Source organism: Phaethon aethereus (assembly GCF_964289735.1).
Source record: "Phaethon aethereus genome assembly, chromosome: 1".
Lineage (NCBI taxonomy): Eukaryota > Metazoa > Chordata > Aves > Phaethontiformes > Phaethontidae > Phaethon > Phaethon aethereus.
Window position 1 is genome coordinate 55,601,814 of NC_138575.1, and position 23,055 is coordinate 55,624,868.

Below are 23,055 nucleotides of genomic sequence, written 5' to 3' on the forward strand. Positions count from 1 at the left end.
GCAGCACAGCTTTGTGGACAGTGCAGTGTTGTGGAGCACAAAAACTCTGCTCCCACAAGAAAACTGGTGATGTTACATCGCTCCTGTTGCCTCCCTTGCCTCAGTTGCCCTATATGTATGCAGAGTTAAGGATGCTGCCTTCCTTTGTAAAGCACTTTGCAGTCCTAGAGCAACCTGCAAATGTTTATTGGAACATTTCTTTCTACCCTTGTGACAAAGAACAGAGAGAGCAAACAGAGGTCACCTAGCACCAAAACCCTGAAGATTCACCCTCTAGAAGGGAAGACACTCTCCTGCCACTTTGCCAGGGGAGGTTGCCATAGACAGCAGTTTTCAAGTCTTTTCTATTCACAGGCCCCTGTATTTCCCCCATTACCCCAATCCCCAAGGAATTGTGCACTGAAAGTGGGGTTGCTTTTCTGATGTGCCCTTCATAAAGCTTTTAAACAAAGTCCATAGGCCTCCCTGCCACTGTCACTGAGGTTCTACCACCACAGGTTGGACTAAGCATCACAGAGCAATGGTTCCTGTCTTTGTTCAGACCTTGACGCCAGGTTACAATAGGAAAAGAATGCTGCAGGACCTTGAGTTGCTTAGGCTTAAAGAAAGGAAGGATGTTCACAATACCCGTCTGAGGCATCAATGAGCTCCTTGCCTCCCAGATGGAAAAGCCAGACCTTGACTCCCCTCAGCAGCTTCCCTCTGTCGTCCTTTAATGGGAAATGACCCCTAAATAGCAACTTGGGATGGGTCACTTTCACCTCCTCAGAGCCTGGCCTTTCTTGTGAAAGATGCCCTTGAATACTGCAGATCCTCTGAATCCCATCATGGGGGCAACACATTAGCTCTGGAAGCATTACCACTCTGGGAACTGAGTTACTTAAGCAAATTTCTGTCCCCAGGGGTGGAAGAGATGTTTTGTTGTTTTTTGTGTTTTGTTTATTACAGAAGTAATAACAACAGCACCTCTGACCCCAGCCCTCAAGATATTTTAGTCTTCTCAGGGAACACGAAAAACATTTAAAAGTTCCTCTATCTGAAAGTTACAGTGGACTATGGTAATTAAATGTACATGTGTGTACGTGCACGTGTGTGTGTGTGTACGTGAGTGTGTATGTGTGTGCAGACAGCAAACCTCTCATGTAGCTGGGTGAAGCAAAAAAAAACTTGGCTGGATGCCATCTCTGAAGTGGCGGTCCAGGCTGAGCATGTCTCATGTTTTTTTTTAACATAAATCCCAACGCAGCCTTTTCTGTTTCTGGACAGAGACCATGGAGAGAAACGGTGCTGCCTTTCCCCAAACATTAGATCCCACACACCACTTCCACATAGCGCTGGTGGATCAGAGACGGAGGCTGCGTGGCCAAATCGCTCACCTTCACAAGGCGGCTCGTAAACTCAACAAGCTTCGCAAAAGGTCCCTGATTGCCAACATCAGCGGGAGCACCCTGACCGCTGCAGGAGCAGTCACAGCCATCGTGGGGCTGTCCCTGAGCCCGGCAACACTGGGAGCCTCTCTCCTGGCATCAGCTGTGGGTCTGGGCCTGGCCACTGCCGGGGGAGCTGTCAGCATCACCTCCGATCTCTCCTTAGTGCTCTGCAATTCCCGGGAGGTGAGGAAGGTGCAGGAAATTGCAATGACTTGTCGGAAACAGATGAGGGAAATCCTCAGCTGCCTGGAGTTCCTCCGCCGGGGGCAGGGCCCGGGGGACCCCACATTGCGCCAGTCGGAAAAGAGGGCCTCCATCTCACTATACAACTCTGTCTGCTTCATGGTCTTCTGCGGCTCCCACAGCTTCCTTGTGCCAGAATACACAAAGGAGGTCACAAAAGTGAGTCAGGCTGTACTGAAGGCCAAAATACAGAAGCTGGCTGCCAACCTTGAGACCTGCAGCAGGGCGATGGATGAAGTTTGTGAACTCCTTGAGTCCAGGACAGAGCTTTCCCCGCACACAAGAAGACTCAACTTGAGTGCTAAAACCACTGCTGAGATCCCAAGATCATTCAGCTGAAACTGTTTGCTCCATAATTAAAACCGGGCTTGAAGACATTATATTATTGTCACCGTTAGCACTGCTGCCTGTTGTTATTGTAATATTGGTGGTGCTAACCCACACAGGTGCACACATCTCTCATGTGCCTTACCTATATCTGAACACAAACTCCTTCCTGATAGGAAGCAAAAGCTTACACACACACCTCCCCCCACCAACTGACAATAGCCACCTGATTCGGGTTGGAGGTTATGATGGACACATGGACTATTGTGTACACAGTAGCAGACCCTAAAGCTTGAAAGCAGGGGTGGGTGGCCGTTCCTCAGACCTGTGTTTCCCCAGCCATCTCCCCAGTTCTGCTTCCCCAAGGCAACAAAAAGAAGGTCAGGAGGCTGATGAAATCCCTGCAGTCCTGGTGCTGACTGAACCTGGCTTGTAAATAACTTATGAATCTATGAAAAAGGTAAAAGGGCTGGGGTACCCTCAAAAAGCCAGCAGCTGCCAATTTCTAGTAGACTACAGTCCTATTACCAAGGTACATCTGGAAAGGCTCCTGAAGGAAGCAGCTCCAGATATAACAGACTGTATGGATGGCTCATCATCCCAGGGTGAAATAGTGCCAGAAATTGTTATGCCTTTTGAAGAAACCTCTCCAGGCTGAGAACTGTGATGTTTGTGTTCTATTTATTTACATAGGATTATTTTAAGGTTTTGATATTGTATTTAAAGATGTATATATTTTTTTCTTTTAAAAAGGAGGCTTCTGCTCCAAGAAAGCAGCTGTTCTTAGAGGCAAAGCAAGTCTGTGGCATGTGAGAGCAAGTTACCTGTTCTTTGGCTGTGAGGGAGGGTAAGTCCCTGTAGGAAAAGGAAAGCATGGCCTGAATGTTGGTGGTTATAAAATAGGTGAAACATGATCAATCAGTGACAGATCTTAGGAACCAAAAGAAGGAGAAGGACAGGTCAGTGACCCTGGGACCAGAGCAGTCCTGGTGGAAGACCTGGTGGAAGAAAGCAGTTATATCTCTTGCAGCAGGGAGGGAAGCATAGGTTGGTGTTACTGGTCTGAGCTGGAGGCCAGCTGAGATGGGAGTACATCTGAGAGATGGCAGTGCCACTCTTTGAGCAGCCTGTGAGACCCACAGTGGTTTGTCTGTGAGGGAGGAGGCAGCACTCATGGAGAGCTACAGGTACCCCTAGCAATGCTTCCCAGGGAAGGCTTCATGTTAGCTGGTATATATACCATATATACTGGTATATATGGTGTGTATATATATATATGTATATGTATATATATATATTATACCATATATACTGGTACTAATACTCAAGAGGGGTGCAGAGGAGTAGGATGATTCCACGGCAGAACACTTATAAAGCAGGAGGAAGGACTGGGACCCTGTTTCAAGTGATTATTCTGCTAACTATGTCCTTCATAATTTTTGACCCCGCAGTGCCTCAGATATCTGTCTAAAAATGGGGATAGTAGCACTTCCCTACCTCACAAAGATGTTTCTGGGACAAATATTGAAAAGTGCTCAAGTACTGTGATAATGGGGATCATGTCAGTACCTGGAAGAGGTACAAGGAAAAGACCCTAGAAATGAGCTTGAGACAACTAGAGGAGTTAATGCAGGGATAATTCCGCCTCCACAAGTATGCCCCAGTGGATAAGGGAAACTTCCATGCAGATGCATGAATCAAAATTATCAGAAAAACCCACTCTCTAATTCTGTAACACTGAGGAAACTCTTAGGAAGGAAAACACTCCATCTCACAGAGATTGAATCCTTGTCCTTTTTGTCTCTTCCTCTCATGACATCAACATTTGTTTTTACATATAAGAACAAAAGCTTTGGTCCCTCAGAGTGTGACCCAGATGCTTGTAAAGCCCATGCCTGTTTGCCAGAAATGCTGGTTCGATTAAATGGATATGAAGCACTTTTGTGTCAGTGTCTCTCTGCACACCTGCATGTGATCACATTCCCGCTCCCTAGCTCATCCTGCTTGATTTCATGCTCTAAGCACTGGAGCTAGGGAATCAATATGAGTAGCTGTACGTGTTCAGAAGGTGAGAATGAAAAGTGAGGTCATCAGCTCCATGCCACACAGCTGGCATTTGTATATGCATTTATGCCTGTGTGAGTGCATATCCCGGTGTGCACATTAGCCCATGTACACTGTGGATCTTGGTCTCTGACATGCAAACAGTGAGGTGCATATGTGTGAGCACGTAAGTGTGTTTTTGGAGTGTGAACTGCACACTATGCAAAAGCAGACACGACATGAAATTCTTCCTAGTGCTCCAGCATATCACCAGCTAACTCCACCATATCAGTTAAGGCTTTATCATGCTTCTGAGGAGGCTGGTTTTATTATCACAGAGAAAATTACATAACATATACTTCTCCTATCTCCTCCCCAGTTTTCTGGCAATGCAGCTTTGTCCACACATCCACACACAGGGAACAACATAGGGAAAACAACAGCTCTGAATGGACTAATCTGACTGGAAGAAGGATCTGAATTTGATAGCTTAGAACATCACGAGGGATGGCTTGCTCTGCTCAGCACAGTCCTGCACTGCAATCACAGCCACTGTCTCAGCAGCTGGGGACAAATCAGATACTTTTGCTTCCAGTCTCAGCCATGCAGGCAAAAAAATTCTACTTCTGTTCTGTTTTTCCCTAGCCTAACCTAACCTTTCACTCAAAGTCAGGATTCAGGTTGTTGCATGGTGCTGCTGTGTGAGTGTAATTGAGCTCAAGGTACCACACTCTCCTGGTCAGGTCTCAGCCACTCCCCTTTCCTGGTTGGTTTGCTAGGAATGCAAAGGGAGACTCAGGCAGAGAATGGGGCCTGCAGGCTGGAAGATCTGTAATCCTTCACAAGACAGAGGAGCTGTGTGACTTTGCTCCAAAATCCAGTGCTCTTGGACACCTTCTAAGCCAGGTGGTTCTGTGAATCTAAGTCTGTGCCCTCACACCTCAGCCATACTTGATCTAGCAGCTAGCAGACAGGTACGAGGTGGTCGTATCCTCCTCACCCAGCTCTGGGTATGCTGTCCTGTCTCCTCCCATGCAGTCAGCACTGGATCTCATATGATACCCTGGGGAGCCAGCTTTGGGAGATGTGTTGGCAGAAATATAGTAATATTTGGGGGTAAGATTCATTTCTTACTCCTTTTGCTCCCTGAAACAGTTCACTGCTGGGGCCGATGAGCACCAGAGTTGCTACCAAGAAAGCACCAGACGCAATTGACCTGGGCTGGGACAGGGGTGCACCTACTCCAGTATTAGTATTGGCTTAGTTCCAATACTGCAACTCCCTCAGAGTCACAAGCAACATTTGGGGGAACTGTCTTCGATAAGCAACTTTTTTGCTAGCAGTTATGTTATTTACCCTTCAAAGTAGTAGATGTGCTGGTGGAACCCTTCCTTTGGTAGCTAGGCCGCAGGGGGAGAAGGTTATGTGTGTGATATGATGTTTAGCCTGGGCTGGCAGTTATGAAACCTGGCCTTCCGATGTCATTTTTACTCCCCTTTTATTGAAACTGCTACAAGGAGGAATGATTCAATGGTGAAGCAGGAATGCAAACATCATTTTAACACAAAGTCCCATAGTATGTTTTGAAAGTATAATAAAATTCGTCTATGACAAAGGAGCCCAAATATAGTCAGGGAGTCAGGATATCCCAATAGGCTCTCTCTGGGCATCCCAGTGGGTAGACAGGATGATTTACCATTAACTGTGACCTACTATACACACTGTCCACCTTGTCTTATTATGTATCCCTTACGCATAACTAAAATTCATCTGCTGTGGATGCTCCTACCCTGTTCCCCCTAAGGAAGACTGAGCTAATATGCAATAGGGCTAGGAACATATTTGGTCAAAAGCCAAGTCTAAAAGCCCTGGAGTGAAAATTTCTAAATCCAGTATAATCTGCCGTGTCTTGTGCTGAAAAGCACAAAAAGGGAATCATCATTTAGAAGCAGTATTTATTTTATCACACATGAGTGTTCCCAACAGCAGTTTAGGACAGGAGGAAACTTTTATTCAAATATCTCTACTGACAAAAGTGAATTACCCAAACTGGAATTTCACCAGAATAGAATTGCTTCACCCTGCTCCCCAACAAAACAGCACCTACCATGTTATATGGGCGATGAGTTCAACAAAGAATCACAAGCAGTGACTTCCTGTCACATACCTGACTCCATTTCCTGAGGCATCCCAGTGACCCTTATAAGGGTTCATGTCTAAGTGCTGGCCAGGCTTAACCTTTAGCACTAACGATATATAACAAGCTTATGGCTCAGACTGCTGTAGTTTTTGAAACACATAGTCATAACTAGCATCTACACTGGGTGGTTCTTGGGTTTTTTTGTTTTTAGATTTTAAAATCATTGCTCCTGAGCACAGTGGGATGCAGCAGTTTCATTTCCACTGCTGCCCAGTGAATTGTTTCAGGTTTCCTCTCCTTTCCCTGTCACGCAGAGACTTTGTTCGGATTTCCTCTCACTTTCCTCATTGTTCTGGGAGCAGAGGAAATGGCACGCTTGGAATCCAGTGACAGATGCTCAGGTACGTCAGCATTTCCACTGCAAGCACACCCAGCTGGGCTTCCCAACCAGTAAGAGAGAAGGAAGTCTGCTCAGAAACGTAGTCACAAGTTCTGTTTTGCAGTCAGCTCTGCTGTCCTTTCAAAGCCCGAGCTCTTGGATACATTAGCATCCTTTTCCCTAAAACAAAGGAGGTTCACCTAGCTGCAAGGTTTCCCTGCTGCAATCAGCATTGGGACTACACACCAGAGAGGCCACATCCAGACAAGATAGAACCAAAGAGTTCAGGAACTATCATCATGACATAATGTTTTGATGTTGTTCTTCTTAAGGGCACTAAATCCATCACAAATTTTACCTCTTGCTGTGCACTTGCAGGCTCTCTGCCAGAGTCACAACAGCAGCAATCAAGAAAGCCGGGGGAGTGTTTGCATCTATTCCCATCCCCTATTCTCTCATTCCATGCTGTGAGTTGCCACTTTTATGTCTTTCTGGCACTTCAAAGTTGCACTTTGGCAATTACCATGAACAGGAAAACAAGGTGGAACAATGACAGTTCTTGATATCTCTTCTTTTCCCTGCACTAGTACTTCAAAATGTTTCGTACCAGCACCTCTGAAGAAGTTAAGCTGCTCTTTATATGTATTATATATGCAAGTTTATATATATTCTTGTGCCTGTCTAGCTCATTTTGTCTTGCTCTTTCACAATTGTAGAATTTATTAATAAAGAATACCATCACGCACACTGCCTAAGCAACACAAACACTGAGCTGCAGGCCAGAGGCTTAGCCATTTGCAGTTAATGCCAAGCAGGCAGGTTTTCACTCGGACAGTTCAGTGTGCTCTTATCCCAATACAAGTGGCTATAGCTCCATAACTCCCCCTTCCCTGCAGACCTCTCTGGAGTTAAGTGAAAATCCACCCACAGTTTCTAGTTTAGCAAAGTATAGCACTCATCACATAAATCAACCCCACCTTGCAGAAGCATAAGCCCAATTAAGTTTAAAGAAAACAAGCCTTGAACATATTCAGCAGAAAGGCCTCCTCAAGTGTGCTGCTTAATAACCTTGTGCAGGGCCAAGATGTCTCCACAGTCACGGCAACTCGGCCGACGTCGGCTCCTTTACATCTGGAGAAAATGGCAGCACCTGCTACCCTGAGCCTTACACCCACTTCCCAGAGCGCTGCACTCTGAGGAACTCCGGATGCAAAAGACACCTTCTAAACTCAAGAAAACGAGACCGCCTGTACCTCACGACCGCACTACCACCGTCGTAGCACTCTGGCGGCGCAGCTCTGCTGCCCGCCCGGAGCGCTGGCCCGGCTCCAGCCCCCGACACCAACCCCCACGAGTAACCGCCGCCGCGCGTGACCCCTCGAGCCCCGCCCCGCCCGCGCCGATTGGCTCTTTCATCCGAACTACAAGTCCCACAGTGCCCCCAAGGGGAACTACAAGTCCCACAGTGCCCCCAAGGGGGACTACAACTCCCAAAGTGCTCCGCGCTGCCCCAGAAGGAGACGGTCCAAAATGGCGGCAGGAGATGAGGAAGGGCAGACGGCGGAGCCGGAGGTAGTCGTGGAGTCGGAGGTGGTGGTGGAAGAACCACGCAGCTTCAAGGATCTGGTGAGGCTGGGCTGGAGCTGCTTCTGCTTCCGCTGCTCCCTCCCCCGTCCCGAGGAGCACCCCGCGGGGCCAGCCGGGAGGGGAAGAAGCTCCTCGCACAGCACCATGTGCCAGGCCGTGCCCCACGCCGCCCCACCGTGCTTGCCCCGGCGTGGCACGCCCCCGGACTGCGGCCCCGCGCGGGCTGCAGGCGGCCGGAGGCCCGGCGGAGCCGCCGGTGCGCGGGGCCAGACACGTGCGCCGCCGTCGATCCGCGGGCGTGGTGCTGTGCCCGGGCAGGAGATCCGGGGAGTTCAGGCTTCCGCTCCGGCTGGGGTTCCTGCTTCGGTCTGTGTTTCTCAGCCGGCTGCCTATATTTTCAGTTATGTTAACTTGCCCGGGCTTTTCTGTTTTTCCATGCTCATGGGATACCGCCAGAGGGGAAGAGTAGACAGCTCTGTGTATGTGTAAAATTCCTTGTGTAAGTTAGGGGGGGGGAAATACTGGTTTCTTGCTGATGGCAGTCGCCTCTAACAGTTTTGTAGAAATCGATGAAATTACTGATGGAGATGGGGTCACTGTAAGCAGCCTGCCCTTTCATGTAGTTGCATTGAGGGCCTGATGGGGTTTGTCTCTGCTAGAGACAAGCTTGGCTCTGTTGCAGCATGTGTTTAACTTTTATGATTTAACTTAGGTTTTGTTGGTGATGTCTGTTTCCCTTTTCTCTTTCTGCTAATGTTCAGGGAGTCACAGATGTCCTGTGTGAAGCTTGTGACCAGTTAGGATGGAAGATGCCAACAAAGATCCAAATTGAGGCTATTCCAGTGGCTCTCCAAGGTAAGCAGTGTGTTTCTCTGATCCTGAATCTGGGAATGCCCCAGGAGGTCTATGTGAATGAATTTTGCTGAGTGAGAAGTGGTAGGGATGAGAGTGTTCTCACTTCTTCATCATTGAAGAACTCTGTCTAGAAGTAGTCTCTGTGTTCATTCTTGTGTCCTTCCCAGGTGGTGCTTGGAATACTAATTTCTCCTATAACACTGCCTGCAATTGCAGACTTTCAAATGGGTACAAACGTGGGTTCTTGAGTGCTCACTACTGTTGAGTAGTTCTAACACTCCATGTTAAGTAGAATCATTGTCAATCATTTGAGCTGCTAGTCTACATTGACCATTTTCTTTCTGAAATACTAAAGGATACACAGGAAGCTTCTGATAGGTTTAGGACTGTGCCTCTTCTGGTAGAGACCTACAGTGTGTATTTGAAATTGGAGATGCCTTGACTGATTACATAGCTTATATAATCTGCTTTGTTGTGAGCAGGCAACTCTTTGAAATTAGATCTCTGGAGTGAGTAATAAGCAAACCACAGTGACTTTCTGTAAACATCCTGGAATTATGGGAAAATAAATTACTGAATTCAGCAAACATTTCTGCCTGTAGAATATTTGTTTGATATGGCTTTTGTTTTGTTTTTGTTTTTAAATACTGTGAAGCCGGAACAGAACAATGTAGTGACAGAATGGGAATAAACTTTCAGTGTCTACTCTGTTCTAGTACTTAACTGTTGTCAGACTCTCTTACTCCACATTTAAGATTCTCTTGGGGAAAAAAAACAAAAGTAAGATTGCATTCCTGAGAAGTTGTCTCCAGTTTAAGGCCTGTTGGCAGTATGTTCTTCTCACCTGTAGGAGTTCAGGAGGTCAGAATGGATTCTACTGATGAAATCTACCCTGTTGCCTGCACTGTTTTTGAGCAAAGGACTTGCTGTCCTAATCCTTCCTGCTGCAAATTGGGTTTAGATTACTCTCTTAATCAATGGCATAAAATTGATTGTGGTTTGTGAAGTGTGGGTTTGGTAGTGCTGTTGTCTTGTAGTTGGTATGACCTAAGTCTCAGATGCTGGAGTCTATTTCCTTGTAAGCCAGTAAACAGACAACAGTTGGTCTAGAATACTTACCCAGGTAGAAGTAATAGGCTGTAAATGGACAGATTTGAGAAATAATAAAGCTTTTTTCCAACCTAAAGTTTGTATGATAACCTGTATATTGACAGAAGCATAACTATAGAATGGAAAGGATTGAGACTGTAATTATTGTACAAATGAAGTCACACTCTAAAAATGCTGCAGAGATGTTCTGAAATTTTTTGTTTTGGCCCTTTGTTCTTATTTACCCTTTGTGTGTCTCCTTTTTTTCCTGTTTTTAAGGAATTCTTGTGCTTTATTGCACAGTGCTTTAAAGACCTCTCTTTCTGGTCTAGATTTGTAACAGTTTTTGCCCTCCTTCCTGCTCCTTGTAGGCAGAGATATCATTGGACTAGCAGAAACTGGCTCTGGAAAAACAGGAGCCTTTGCTTTGCCAATTCTTCAAGCACTGCTGGAAACACCTCAGCGATTATTTGCTCTTGTCCTCACACCAACGAGGGAGCTAGCCTTCCAAATATCAGAGCAGTTTGAAGCTCTTGGATCTTCCATTGGTGTCCACAGTAGTAAGTAGCTTTGTGATGTTGGAGCCGTTTTCCTGAAGACTGAAATCTGTCAGCTCTAGATTGCAATGAAAAAAGTACAGAGTATTTGTATGGGGGGTTGAACAAAAGAGAAAAGCTGGAAGACAGAGATCTGGTATCAGTTTTGGGAAAGAAGGACTCTGTGGTCTTTCCTCATGGAGCAGTCTGCAGCTCTTCTGTATTTTATGTCCAAACAGTTACAGGTGGAAGTAGAAGACTATCTTCTCAATAGTAAGTTTGTGTTCAGTGAAACTGCGTAGAGTTCCACTCTGTAGTGTGATGTAGTTTAATCTTTCCTTCAGATTTTCTGTATTGGTTCTTTAGGTATTCTCTACAAATGTAAAAGCTTTGTGGGTAATTTTAGAACTCCTAGATTTTTTGCAGCTGAGTTAAGCTGCAAAGAACAGATGCTGTCTGTAGCTCTTCAACTCTGAAAATAAAATACCCTGGGCCAGTAAGGACTTAATGGTACAGCTTAAGCAGCCTGTGAAGCTCAGGTGTGCTAAAATAAAGTGAATTCTTGTAAAGATAAGTAGACTTTCATTTGTACAGATTTGTTGTGGGTGGCAGGGACTAGGAGGAAACACTTGGTGCGAGGAGCTGGCTGGTACTACACTGAGAGGTTGACTATATTCTGTTTGTCCTGCAGCGGTTATTGTGGGTGGGATCGACACGATGTCGCAATCTCTGGCCTTAGCCAAGAAACCACATGTTATAATTGGTAAGTTAAAATACTGGGGGCATGGGGTATGAATATCATCAAACTGAGCTGTCCAAAGAAAGAGTGCCAAAAGTTTTTGTGCATTTGAAGAAGTGAGAGTACATCCTTAATTTGTTTTTGTCCTGAGGCCTGAGTATTGGCTTGTTAATGTTTCTAAAGTATACACCAGTAGCCTTGCTGCTACAAACTCATTCCAAAGCATTCCTTTAAGTATTCAAAATGCTGGTCTCATCCTTCTCAGTATAGCTTGTCTACACTCTGTTTTGTTTCGCCTTTTTTTTTTTCCAGGGGAGAGGAGGAAGGAGGGCATTCTTCAGAGAGTCTGATTCCATTAGTCTTATTTCAAAACGCTCTGAAGATATCCTATGAAAGAGTCTTTCCCACAAAGCAATCTGTCTTTATTTCTTTTGGGCAAAGAATCTCATTTCTGTAACGGATGGCTCTCTTGCTTCTTTGGAGTCTTTTCCTTTGCTTTCATCAAAATTTGCTCTTGTAATTTTGTTGATAGCAACCCCTGGCCGTCTAGTTGATCATCTGGAGAATACAAAGGGCTTCAACTTAAGAGCTCTGAAGTTCTTAGTGATGGATGAGGCTGACCGGATCCTTAACATGGATTTTGAGACAGAGGTAAGAATCTGCTGAAAGAAGAGTTTGGAACACCAGATAAGTCCCTTTAAAATCACTTCATACAGTCGCATAGTAAACACTGAGCTGATCTGTAGAAATTAAAAGCAAATTGTAAGCAAGATCTAATAACTGCCCAAAAGTCTATGGTGGGAGTAGAACTTAGCAGAGTTCTGCAAAGCACTAGCAAGACAATAGGAGGCATTTTGTCTCTGAAATCTACTGCTTTCTCCGAAGTTGATTTGATGCAGTTACTGTAGATTGTAGATTTGATTGATGCAGTTACTGTAGAAAATGATCACACGCACGTTCCTGCAGGAATATTGCCTGATACTTGCACTGCTATTGGATTTCTGGAGTTCACGCTACCTAATTGTCAACAAGCTATCAGTCTGCGCCTTCCCTTTAGATGAGGGGATTTTTGTTTCTGCTGTGAGTCTAAGTTGCACACGTGCATTACTCTTCATTTGGATGATCATTATATTTGGAGGAAGCTTGTGTCTTGATTGCTGTTGTATTCAGCATTTCCATTCCCTTTCTACTTTTACAGGTGGATAAGATATTGAAAGTGATTCCTCGAGACAGGAAGACATTCCTGTTTTCTGCTACCATGACCAAGAAGGTGAGAGCAGAGTACTCTGCTTTAGTTCTCCTTCTATTAGGCTATACTGTTGACTAGACTGTATCATACAGGTTTCTGACAAGATCTCTGTGCATCTAGTACTAACTTACATTCATCTTCCCAGGTTCAAAAACTCCAGCGTGCTGCTCTGAAGAATCCTGTTAAATGTGCTGTTTCTTCCAAATATCAAACAGTTGAAAAACTACAGCAGTACTACATTTTCATCCCCTCCAAATTCAAGGTAATGCCACTTCTGTTTCTTCCCTTTTCTGATTGTGTCTTTTCTTGATGTTCCTACACCTGCCCGATATCTTGTCATCTTCTCTGGCTTATACTTACTCTTTAATTTGGCGTATGTGATTATGTCTTTTCTCTTTTTCTGTCTGTTTCTTTACAGGACAGCTACCTGGTTTATATCTTGAATGAGCTAGCTGGAAACTCTTTCATGATATTCTGTAGTACGTGTAACAATACTCAGAGGACTGCTCTACTGCTCCGCAACCTGGGCTTCACTGCCATTCCTCTCCATGGGCAGATGAGTCAGGTATGGGCATACCCCACAGAATGGAGTAGAGAGGAGACCTGTCGCTTGGGAAATGGACTGTACCATAGTGAGTGATAATTACCTTGTAGGAGGAGTATTTTGCAGCTAGTGGACTGGACTGATCGCTGGAAGTTTAACTAATATGAATGCTGCCATTTATTCTGCAATAGTTCAGAAAGAAATTAGAGAAGTGAGATTTTTTGAGTAGTTTCTCCCCCAGTTCTTCTGTACCAGTATTTCAACAAGAGCATATTAGCCAGAATGAGCATTATTCACTCATTCCTTTTTTGTCCTCCTCTCTTCCAGAATAAACGCTTGGGCTCTCTAAACAAGTTCAAGGCAAAGGCACGTTCTATTCTACTGGCTACTGATGTTGCAAGCAGAGGTCTGGACATCCCACATGTAGATGTGGTGATAAACTTTGATATTCCTACTCACTCTAAGGTAAGCTAGTCTGTGTGCCAGCTGAGAGCTTCCGGTCACCAGAGGCATAGTGAAGCTAGACGAAGGAACAAAGACACCTTTTCTCTCTTCTGCTGGCTGCAACCTGCTGTAGATTAAAAGATGTAGTTCAGCCTCTGCAGTTTAGTTGGTATCTCAGTTTGGTTGGGTGGCTTCATCTGGATTGTAGAACTGATCCTGTAAGTGAAGAGGGGAAGTGAGGGACGTTGTGTGTCTGCATTTCTACTCAGAGTATGTGTTTTTCCATATTACATTAAAGGGCTTCTAGACTTTGAAAATAGTTTTAACATATTACTAGTTTCACGTAGTCTGTTCCTGTGATCCAAGTCTGCCTTCACATTTTAAACTGTGTTTAAAAAAAAAAAAGTAAAAATTCTCCCATTATGTTCAATGAGGATTTGATCAAGAAAGATGTCTTTTTATATGTTTCACCTTCATATCACCTTTCATTTCAGCAAACTGTTACTAACTTTCTACTTTATAGAAAGTATAGTATTATCTTTGGGGTGTGACTTTGTTTCCCAGCCTAGTTTCAGAAAGCTTACCATTAACATACGTTTCAGGAATTGTTACTGTTTCTTATAATGATCAAAGGTACTACGCTTTGCAAACAGAAGGCAGTATGGTGGTTCTTTCGAAGACACTGCTTTTGACATTGTAAAAGGATAAAAGTTAAAAAAAAAAAAAAATTGTGGGGCAGCAGCTTGAATGATGATGTTACAGATTTTGTGCCGTACCCTCCCCCCCGCCCCCCCGCCTCGTCTAACCATGTCAGAGAACACATCCTTTCTCATGATGCTTCCTTTCTCCACAGATCCTGCAGGGAGAAGGGAGTATTTTAATTTCCACAATGCAGAATAAAACCTGGGAGACAGCCTAGGACCATATAAACAGAAGTCTTGCTCAATAGATCAGATGCTTCCAAATTGTTCTCATTCATCCTCCCTTTCACTATGCTTGCCAAACTTAAATCTACTTGCCAAAGAGTTTGTCTGGAAGACATACTATGTAAAGCACTAGATCCCAAGACTGAAAATGCAGACATTGGCTCACTTTAAACATTAGCTTTCCAAGGAAGTGATAGTTGATTAGCAAAGTCATGTATCACAACTTTTGTCCTGCAATCTTGAATAATTGGAGGTGATCTTTTCCTTCAGAAAGAAAAGAATTCAAATCTTAAAACAAAAGATATGCCTTCACAAGGCAGTGTCTTCTCAAATCCTAATCCTAACGCAGTCCCAATTATTTAATCTTGGCTGTATTTTCTCCCCATTTTCTTGTTCTATCCTAAAGAAAAATTATATGGGCTGATTTCCCACAACTTCTGTTCTGTTTTTGGTGTACGTATCCTATTGCTTATCAAGAAAATTGTTTGCAGGATTACATTCATCGTGTTGGGAGAACAGCTCGAGCTGGGAGATCTGGCAAATCTATCACCTTTGTCACACAGTAAGTGTTAAAAAGTGGCAGACTTATTCTTCCCAGCTGTGTTTCAGAACAGAAAACATCTGACCTCATCCTGGGTGAGAAGAAAATACTACGTTTCATTCTGAGGTGCCAGCTGGATTTATTTAGTTTAAGGGCAGAGAATTCAAAGCCCAGGGTGAGGAGGGATAAAGAAAAAATTCTAGAAGCAGGTGTGTAATAAGCAGAACTGTTTCTAACTTGGTTGTATAATATATGTATATTTTTATGATAATATAATGCAGGTTAAGTAAGTGTGGGTTTTTGGATAAAAACTGAAGTATTTGGCTAAAAAAAGTCTTTTGCCAAATACTTGTGAACGGAGATGAACTGAACAAATCAGTGAAGCCATTCTGAACGATGGCATCATTCAGAAGCAATTAAGAGTTGCTTGTGAGACCATCAGCACAAGCTAACAGTGTCTGTGAGCTGGAGATAAGGGGTGATGTCTGTGAGTGGTGACAGCTAAAGCAGTCTCAGGAAGGCCGATTCAAGCTGGTGTCTTGTCTTTTCTCAGGTATGATGTAGAGCTGTTCCAGCGCATTGAACACCTGATTGGCAAGAAGCTGCCAGCGTTTCCAATGCAAGAGGAAGAAGTTATGATGCTGACAGAGCGTGTGGCTGAGGCTCAGAGATTTGCTCGAATGGTGGGTGCTGGCTTTTTGTCCCTCAACTCGCTGTTATAGTCTGAATTTCCTCGGGTGCCAGAACTCTTGGTCAATCTCTTGATTACATTGCAGGAGCTGCGGGAGCAGGGAGAGAAGAAGCGATCTCGGCATGACGATGATGACACAGAAGAAGCTATTGGTGTCAGGAATAAGGTGGCTGGTGGGAAAAAGAAGAGGAGGAAAGCCTTCTAGTTCAGCATTTGGACAGACTTTTTAATTTTCCTCTTTATGGCTACATGAGCTTGGCAGAAACGGTCTACCAAGCTGTCTCCAGTGCATTTTTTTTTTTCAGAAGTACTTACTATGAAATTGTGCGGTCCACCTGGAAAACAACTTCTCTTCTTTACCAGTTACAGACTGTTGTGGTACTATGAGACCAGTCTTTCTTTCAGAGACACCAGGCCATCACCTCTGGATCTGAAAGCAGCTGTGGTCTGGCCCTGCTCATTCACAAAGAGGTGCAGTGTGGGTGCAGCTTTCCCTGCTGCTGCAGCCTGTCTCACTACTGAAACTCACCGAGTGCATCTGGGGTCTGATAAGTCTGCCAGAAGAAAGAGAGGAAAAAGTTAAAAGAAGTAACTGAATTTCCACAGCACAGCTGTGATGCCCTTGCCTTAGTAAAGAAACATATGACATGGAGGACTCAAGATATATTTTGCTTAACTTTAAAGATACCTGGTGTTCCTTGTCTTAGCGCTGACCTTGTTGTGCTCATTTTGAGTATCGGCTCTGCCAGATTTTCTTCTTACATCAATCTTAGCAATTCGGATGTGACATCAATACCTTGGATGTGTCAGCTGAAGAGTGGCCCAGCACAAAGAGAACCTGTTTAGGCAGGATTAGATTATTCACTGCCTGGAATTTGATCCAGAATTTGTAGTGATGGGCAAAATCAAGGAGAGGTCTGGGGTTTGGGTGGGTTATGGGGGGTTTTTTTTGTGGCAGATTCTTGTAGTACTCCGGAACCAACACAAGAGGGTGGTATTTACATAGGAAAGCAGCTCACTAGCTGTGTGGTGAAGAAAAGCAGGTGTCAGAGGCTCTTTCTGTGTTTCTCTATTTCTCTGTTTTAATGTCTTAGGGTTTGGTGCCGTATAAGTAGACGTTTGCAAGAGTGGGATAAATGTACTTATCTTTATTCAAACTAGTTAGTGCTAGTTCCCATTGTCAATAAAAACTTTCACACTGGGCATTTCTGCTGCTGGGCTGAGAAGGGTGAGAAGCTCCTTCATGATTGCTTAACATGAAAATTTAATGTCCATTAGAACACTCATAAGCTGGATTTTCTGCTACATGAAAATCAATGTTCAAAAGATTCTTTTTTAGATCTAAATGGCAAGCAGAAACTACTGCAGTAATCGAGATGAGCACAACAGTTACTTCATAGTGTCAACATAAATCTAATATACACATGGATACTAGTCAGAATGCTTTTATACTTTTGTTTGAGGCAATACAATTTGCAAAATTGCAAAAAGCACAGCATGGTTAAAACTAGGAGGAGTGTGGTGTTTTTATCTAAAACAGCTCTGTTATCTTCATGAGGAGCAAACATACTCTCTGGTGTGAGAAGAGTGCCAGTGTTCTTGCTTTTTGTCTTTTTTTTGGTAGCAATTTACTCAAATCTCCCCAATACTCACCTCAAGTCTGATAGCTCTAAAGCAGTCTACAATCAATTGGTAGATAAGTAAGGGTACAGATCTTGGGTATGTTGACTGCTAAGAGCATTCTTACATAGCAGGAAGAGAGTGTGCGTCTTCCATGGGTTGTAGTGCAGAGGGGCAGTGACGAAAGCTCAATAATGAGAACATGTTAATTCTATGGGGCCTTTTGGTAGGGATCCGCACAGGTAAAAGGAAACAGCCTTAGAATGCACCAGAGAGAGAGCAATAAAATGAGTGAGTATATGGATGGAGATGCTCCATGGGGAACAAGTATTTGCAAGGGAACTTTCCTGACTTGTCTTCTTTCCTGCTGGATGCTTGAACAAAATTTCTTACCATTCACAGGCAGGACAGGGTTGGTCCTGCTATCAGCAAATGAAGATTAAATCCCTCTGAGGCTCCTGGGTCTCTGGAAGATCTCTTGGTGTTATAACCAGCTATGTAACAGGTGGCATGCAAAGTCAGTCCTGAACCAATCCTGTAAAATGATGTGAAGGGCAGTTTTACTGCTGGAGGACGTAGGGCAGGGTCATTCCTTTTAGAAGTAGTTTGAGGCTTTCTTTAATAGTTTGGTGGAGTCTCTAGTATCTCTCTGTGTTCTTTCCTGTGTGGAAGGCTGCAACAGCAGAGGGGATTTGCCTTGCCCCTCAATGGGATCAAACATTCTCTGTCCTTCCTCTGCAGTTGCAAGAATAACAGAGGAGAGAAGTAGAGCTGCTCCTTGTAAAAAGGTGCAGAGCCTCCTTGAGAAAAGTGACTCCTAGACAGCTGGCTGCCTCCCTTGATTTGGAATGACAAGCTGTAGAAACACTTGGCACTAGAAAAGCAAAGGTCTCACCCCACCCACATTCTCACTGGTGCCTCACCTGGCACAGGTATGCACATTCAATTTCAACTAAAAATATCTCAGTGGGTTGGAGGGGCAGGAAATAGTTTCTCATTGTGACTATGCCACGAGGGCTAGGTCAGACTAGTGTTTGTGTAACTGAAGTGGAATAGGGAGTGTCTAAAGATGTATTTGGTCAAAACAGAACTTTGAGCGAGGCTAAACCAAAATCTGTAGCTGATCTAATGAAACATGAGGGGAGAAGAATGGACAGAGGCCTGTCTCTCTCTCGATAAAAGGCAGTTCAGAAAATAGAAGCACTGGTATGTGTGTGGCTGCATACTTTTGTACAACAACTGATGCCAATGTGTGTTCAGTCAGGAGGACTCTTGAGGGGCAGCTCTGAAGCACACCTCTCTGGAGTCTTTGCACAGCAGGGAGCTGAAGTGTGGGATTAACCTTAGTGTGACCTAAGATAGGATCGGGCTAACACAAACCTGTCATTTTTTTGTGGTTGAAAACTCAAGTGAAGTTGCTACAAAAGCTGCATGCTGAAAGATTTCAGCGGGGATGTCTGCAGTTTGAAACAATTCTGCTCTTCCCAAGTCCATAATGAGAAGGTGATTGTTTATATACTTGTAATGCATATTTTAAATAATGTTTTATAGTTTTGATTTTTAATACTGCATTGGTAACTACCTCAGGCAGCAAAGAATGGGGCTGTAGTGTCTTTCATTTAAATGTTCTAGAGCTAGCAGAAGCGGGACAATCCTTTGGAGGGGAGGAGTAAAATTAAACATTGATGTCAGTGTGGATAACTGTCTTCAAGATAAATGAGGATAGCTGCAAAAAGTAGCAATCCCTGCAACCATAATGTGTTCCAGAGCTGAAGCTGTGCTGAACTGACCTGTCTGAAATGGGTTTGGCAGTTTCAGTTCCCCAGTGCCATGCACCTGCTGCCCAGGGGCTGCAAGGGAAGACATGGGCAGGAAAGCACAGATGGGAGCCAAAGTGGGGAATCCAGCACTTTTTTCTGTGGTGGCAGCCTGAGCATAAGTCTACTTGAAATAACCATGAGGAAGACTGCCTGTTCAAGGACCTGGCAGCCCACCTTCCCCTCCACCTGCCCCTCCCAAAAAAGTAGAGATGACCAAGAAGAAGAGCTAAGTATGACGACTTTCTAGTAACATCTTTAACTTGTGCTGAGAAGAGGATCAGTTTAGGAGAGAACTCTCAGAGTAAGAAGTGACTGGGAATCTGGAGGGCCTTAGTTTACAAAGCAGGACTGAAATTAGTAAACATTCCCAGTCTAGCCAAGCACTGCAGAAGGAAAATATCCGACATACTTAAAAGCCCTTAGAAGTACTTAAGAAGGAATGGAACTGATTGAATGACCTGTGAAAGACACAGGCATGAACCAAGTATTTTGCTGTTGTATAAATGTGAAGTTGTGGTTTGCCTGCAATGGCATGCGGGGAGCTTCTGTAAACATTCACGCGAGCAATTAATTCTTGTAAATGTTGCAGAGCAAATGCTGTAAAAATCTAGCTTTGGTGCCAGAGATAGTCCATGTAGTCATTGCTTATGCACTTACCAGTAGATTTTTTTTTTTTTTTTTTTCCTGGGGAAAGCCACTTTCTTAGTCTTTGGATGGGTTTTTTCCTGGTCAGACTATGGAAGCTCCTTCAGAATAACAATATTTAAAAGGGAGAGCTAAAGATGTTTTGTTCCTCTGGCACCTAAGGAGTGGCAATGGTCACTTGCTCTCTGGCCCAGGAATGAATGCAGCCCTGCCTCCAGTGCTGTATCTCTTCTTGAGGATCCTTCAGGTATGGAAATATGATGATGATGATGATGGCATTTTCTTTCTTTTCCTGCTCATTGCAGAGAGGGATGGACTAGGTGACCTTTAAAGATCCCTTCCAACACAAACCATTCTAGGTTTCTAGGATTCTCTGCTTCCAAAGCCCCTCATGGACGCCAGCAGGTGCCTTCCTGAACATGACAATCAAGTATAGGTCATGTTTCATGATAGGATGTGTGTTGGACTGTGCCAAGGTCATGCCTAATTGTGCAATAGGAGACAGTGGCACTGTTCAGTCTTCAGCTGTTGATATTGTAGGTGTTCAGAGAGGGGTGGATGCCCTTGGAGCTTGTTCAGCACTTTTTCAGGGAAGCATCTAGAAGCCTGAAGCTGTGTTTACTAGAGGTTAGCAAAGGGTAATTTTGTGCGTCCAAAGGGAAGAGGACTATTTTAATCTACCCTCTCTGCTGGAGTATCCTTATCGTTGCAGAGATGTACATGCTGCTCTGTTGCTTCTTCTTAAAATAAAGTCTAGAGATAGGACTCTCAAAAGTTTCTGTCTTCCCTTGGGCTTGGTGCTTGCTAAAGGTTCCTGAGGAAGGGGAAATGCAGTGTGGGCTTTCTATGCAAAAAGGGAGAAATGTGTTGTCTTCCATTCAAATCCTAGCAAGGGCAGAAAAAGAACCATGTTGACAGGCCTCTCACAGAGACTATTCCTTCTGTCCATCACTTTCTCTTCCCTATGTAACATTGTCAAGGAAGACAGGTTTTTGGCACATGTTTTCCATTTGGACTGATTTAAGTCTCCTTTAATCCACCACAAAACAGTTCTCTGTATAAAGGAAGGCAAATAGCAAAACTTGCTCTGCAAGTCATCTGTGTGAGGTAGAGGGAGGGTTGCAGGGTAAGGTTGAATTGCTTTGGTTATGCCAGCTTTCCAGAAGAAAATGATTCCTTTGTGTAGTTTTTGTTGTATGTCTCCTCCATCCCATGAACAGGTCTAAACTATGAAAATTCTTGGTTTTGATGCAGGAAAGTCTTTTGCACAATGAGGGTTGTAGTCACAAAAGTACCTTCTTTCCTGCAGTAGCAACGTAAGGGGGCACAGGACCCATGGAGCAAGCCTGGGAGAGAACGTGTGGAGGCTTGTTCAATTTAATTTAAAGCAACAGAAATTAAGGTACCCCAGTCAAGCATGTAATTGAATATACTTGGTCTTCTACTGTCTTTATTGTAGCTCAGTTGAAGGGAATTTATAACAGGAGATACCCAGCCTGAACTGTCCTTGCCAGCTTCTGTGTTTGATATATTATCAGCAGGGAAGTAATACTTCCTCTCCCTCAATACGTATTCAGAATCATAAATTTGGCATGAGTGATTCCCTATTACTGCTGCTCATGTGCATGCTTACAGGTGCATTAAACCTTTATCTTGGTGCGTGGAAGAGGCTCCCTTTGGTTGTTAAGGTCTCCTCCAAACACAATCAACAATATGAAGCAGACAGCCTAATGGACTCCTTTGACAGAGCCTAGGCATAATCAGCTTTCCATTCCTGTAGTTGCAGGTCTTGAGATGGCTCGTAGAGATTCTGCAGAGCTATGGACTATTTTCCATTGGATGCCCTCAAATCATGTATGTGTATCTCGGTTTAGGCTCTCTCCACCACTTGGTGAGAATTGCTTTAGTATTGACTAGGGATCTTGGAGTCGCCTTTCCAATTTTCAAGACAAAAATGCAAACTTTTGAAAATGCAAATAAAGTATTGTCTACGCTCTCAGAAATGGATAACATAGTGAGGAATAGTTATAAAAGATGTGTGGAAGAAATGTCAGAAACGAATTTTGCTAATCTGTTCTCTCTAAGATCAAATTTAGACATAGCCTCACTTCTGCCTGTGTTCAGCTGGCTGGCTGCAGCCAGGCTTGCTCGTCTCAGCTGAGTTTGTTAGAGACCTTCCTTGCAAAGCCTGCTAGTGTTTTGTGACTCTTTGGTTCTTCCAAGGCTCCCACTCAGATATGACTTAATTACTCCAACTATACTGCCTCTATCTATTCAGAGGATGACTCTTTGAAGATCAATCCTCTGAAAGCCAGGCTACCTTCCCTCTTTAAAAATGCCAGCACTGCTTTCATGGGTCACCACCTGGTCTGGCTGATGAACAGCTCTTCGTGATTAGCGAGGAATCTCCCTCTCAATCAGGATTGTGTTAAACTGATGAAAGGCAAATTGCTATCACTGGTCTTCTCAGTCTGGTATTTGTATGGACTGTGAGTATGTGACTGCTGTGTTTCTTGAAAATCCTATGGCAGACAGTTGTGGCCCTCTTGAATTCAGTAGAAGCAGCAGATACAGAGGAAGACCTGGCTAGTGCAGGGCCCTGTTAGCCTTCTGTTATTGATAAAGCTGTTGTGCAATGGGAAGGCAGCTTGCTGGAGGGCATAGTATCAATGAAATCTTTGGTGAGTGTCTTTATCTCTGTATCTTATACACACAGCAAGTAAGGCTTTCTTGTTTTCTTCTTTTAAAACGTAACAAGCCTTTTGGAAAGCTAGTTGCTCTGTTCTTTCTTGGAAAGGAAGGCAGAGCCTCTGAACCAGCAGTGTTTGCTTGTCCTGCGCCAAGCAGAACACGTGGAGGAGAGCTCTTAAAGTTTTTATCCTTTGCTATGTTCTTTAGCCTCTCCTGCTTGGGCTAGGGCAGCCTCCTGGTGGAAGTGTTCAGCTTTGTTAGCCGTGTCAGCCCTTTGATTCTCTGATCACCTGAGATCTACAGGACTGTGTATTACCAATTTGCATGGGTCACACAGAAAGTACATGGGGGAGATGCTTTTCTGACTTAGAGCTTGTGGGTTAGCATCCAAAAATACGCTGAAGTCTCTGGAAAGGACTGTGCAGTAGATAACCTGTGAAAATACAGGGATAAAGAGGAGGACTGATGGGGGGAAGTCCCTCTTTATAGCTGGATGATGAGTTACGTGGAGCTGTT

The 23,055-nt window shown here is 44.2% G+C and overlaps 2 protein-coding genes across 2 annotated transcripts; both read left to right on the forward strand.

The window, feature by feature from the left end:
• Nucleotides 1-1,271: 1,271 nt before the first annotated feature.
• On the forward strand, nt 1,272-2,013 carry APOLD1 (apolipoprotein L domain containing 1; the record flags this gene model as incomplete). The annotated part of the gene is made up of 1 exon (XM_082014085.1): nt 1,272-2,013. The coding sequence occupies one exon, from the start codon at nt 1,272-1,274 to the stop codon at nt 2,010-2,012; it is 741 nt and encodes a 246-aa protein (XP_081870211.1). The 3' UTR covers nt 2,013.
• Nucleotides 2,014-7,990: 5,977 nt separating this feature from the next.
• Nucleotides 7,991-15,968, forward strand: DDX47 (DEAD-box helicase 47; the record flags this gene model as incomplete). Its single annotated transcript, XM_082014338.1, has 12 exons — nt 7,991-8,188; nt 8,911-9,004; nt 10,465-10,653; nt 11,321-11,392; nt 11,901-12,019; nt 12,567-12,638; nt 12,763-12,879; nt 13,036-13,182; nt 13,489-13,626; nt 15,023-15,093; nt 15,626-15,755; nt 15,849-15,968. The coding sequence occupies exons 1-12, from the start codon at nt 8,093-8,095 to the stop codon at nt 15,966-15,968; spliced, it is 1,365 nt and encodes a 454-aa protein (XP_081870464.1). The 5' UTR covers nt 7,991-8,092.
• Nucleotides 15,969-23,055: the final 7,087 nt, after the last annotated feature.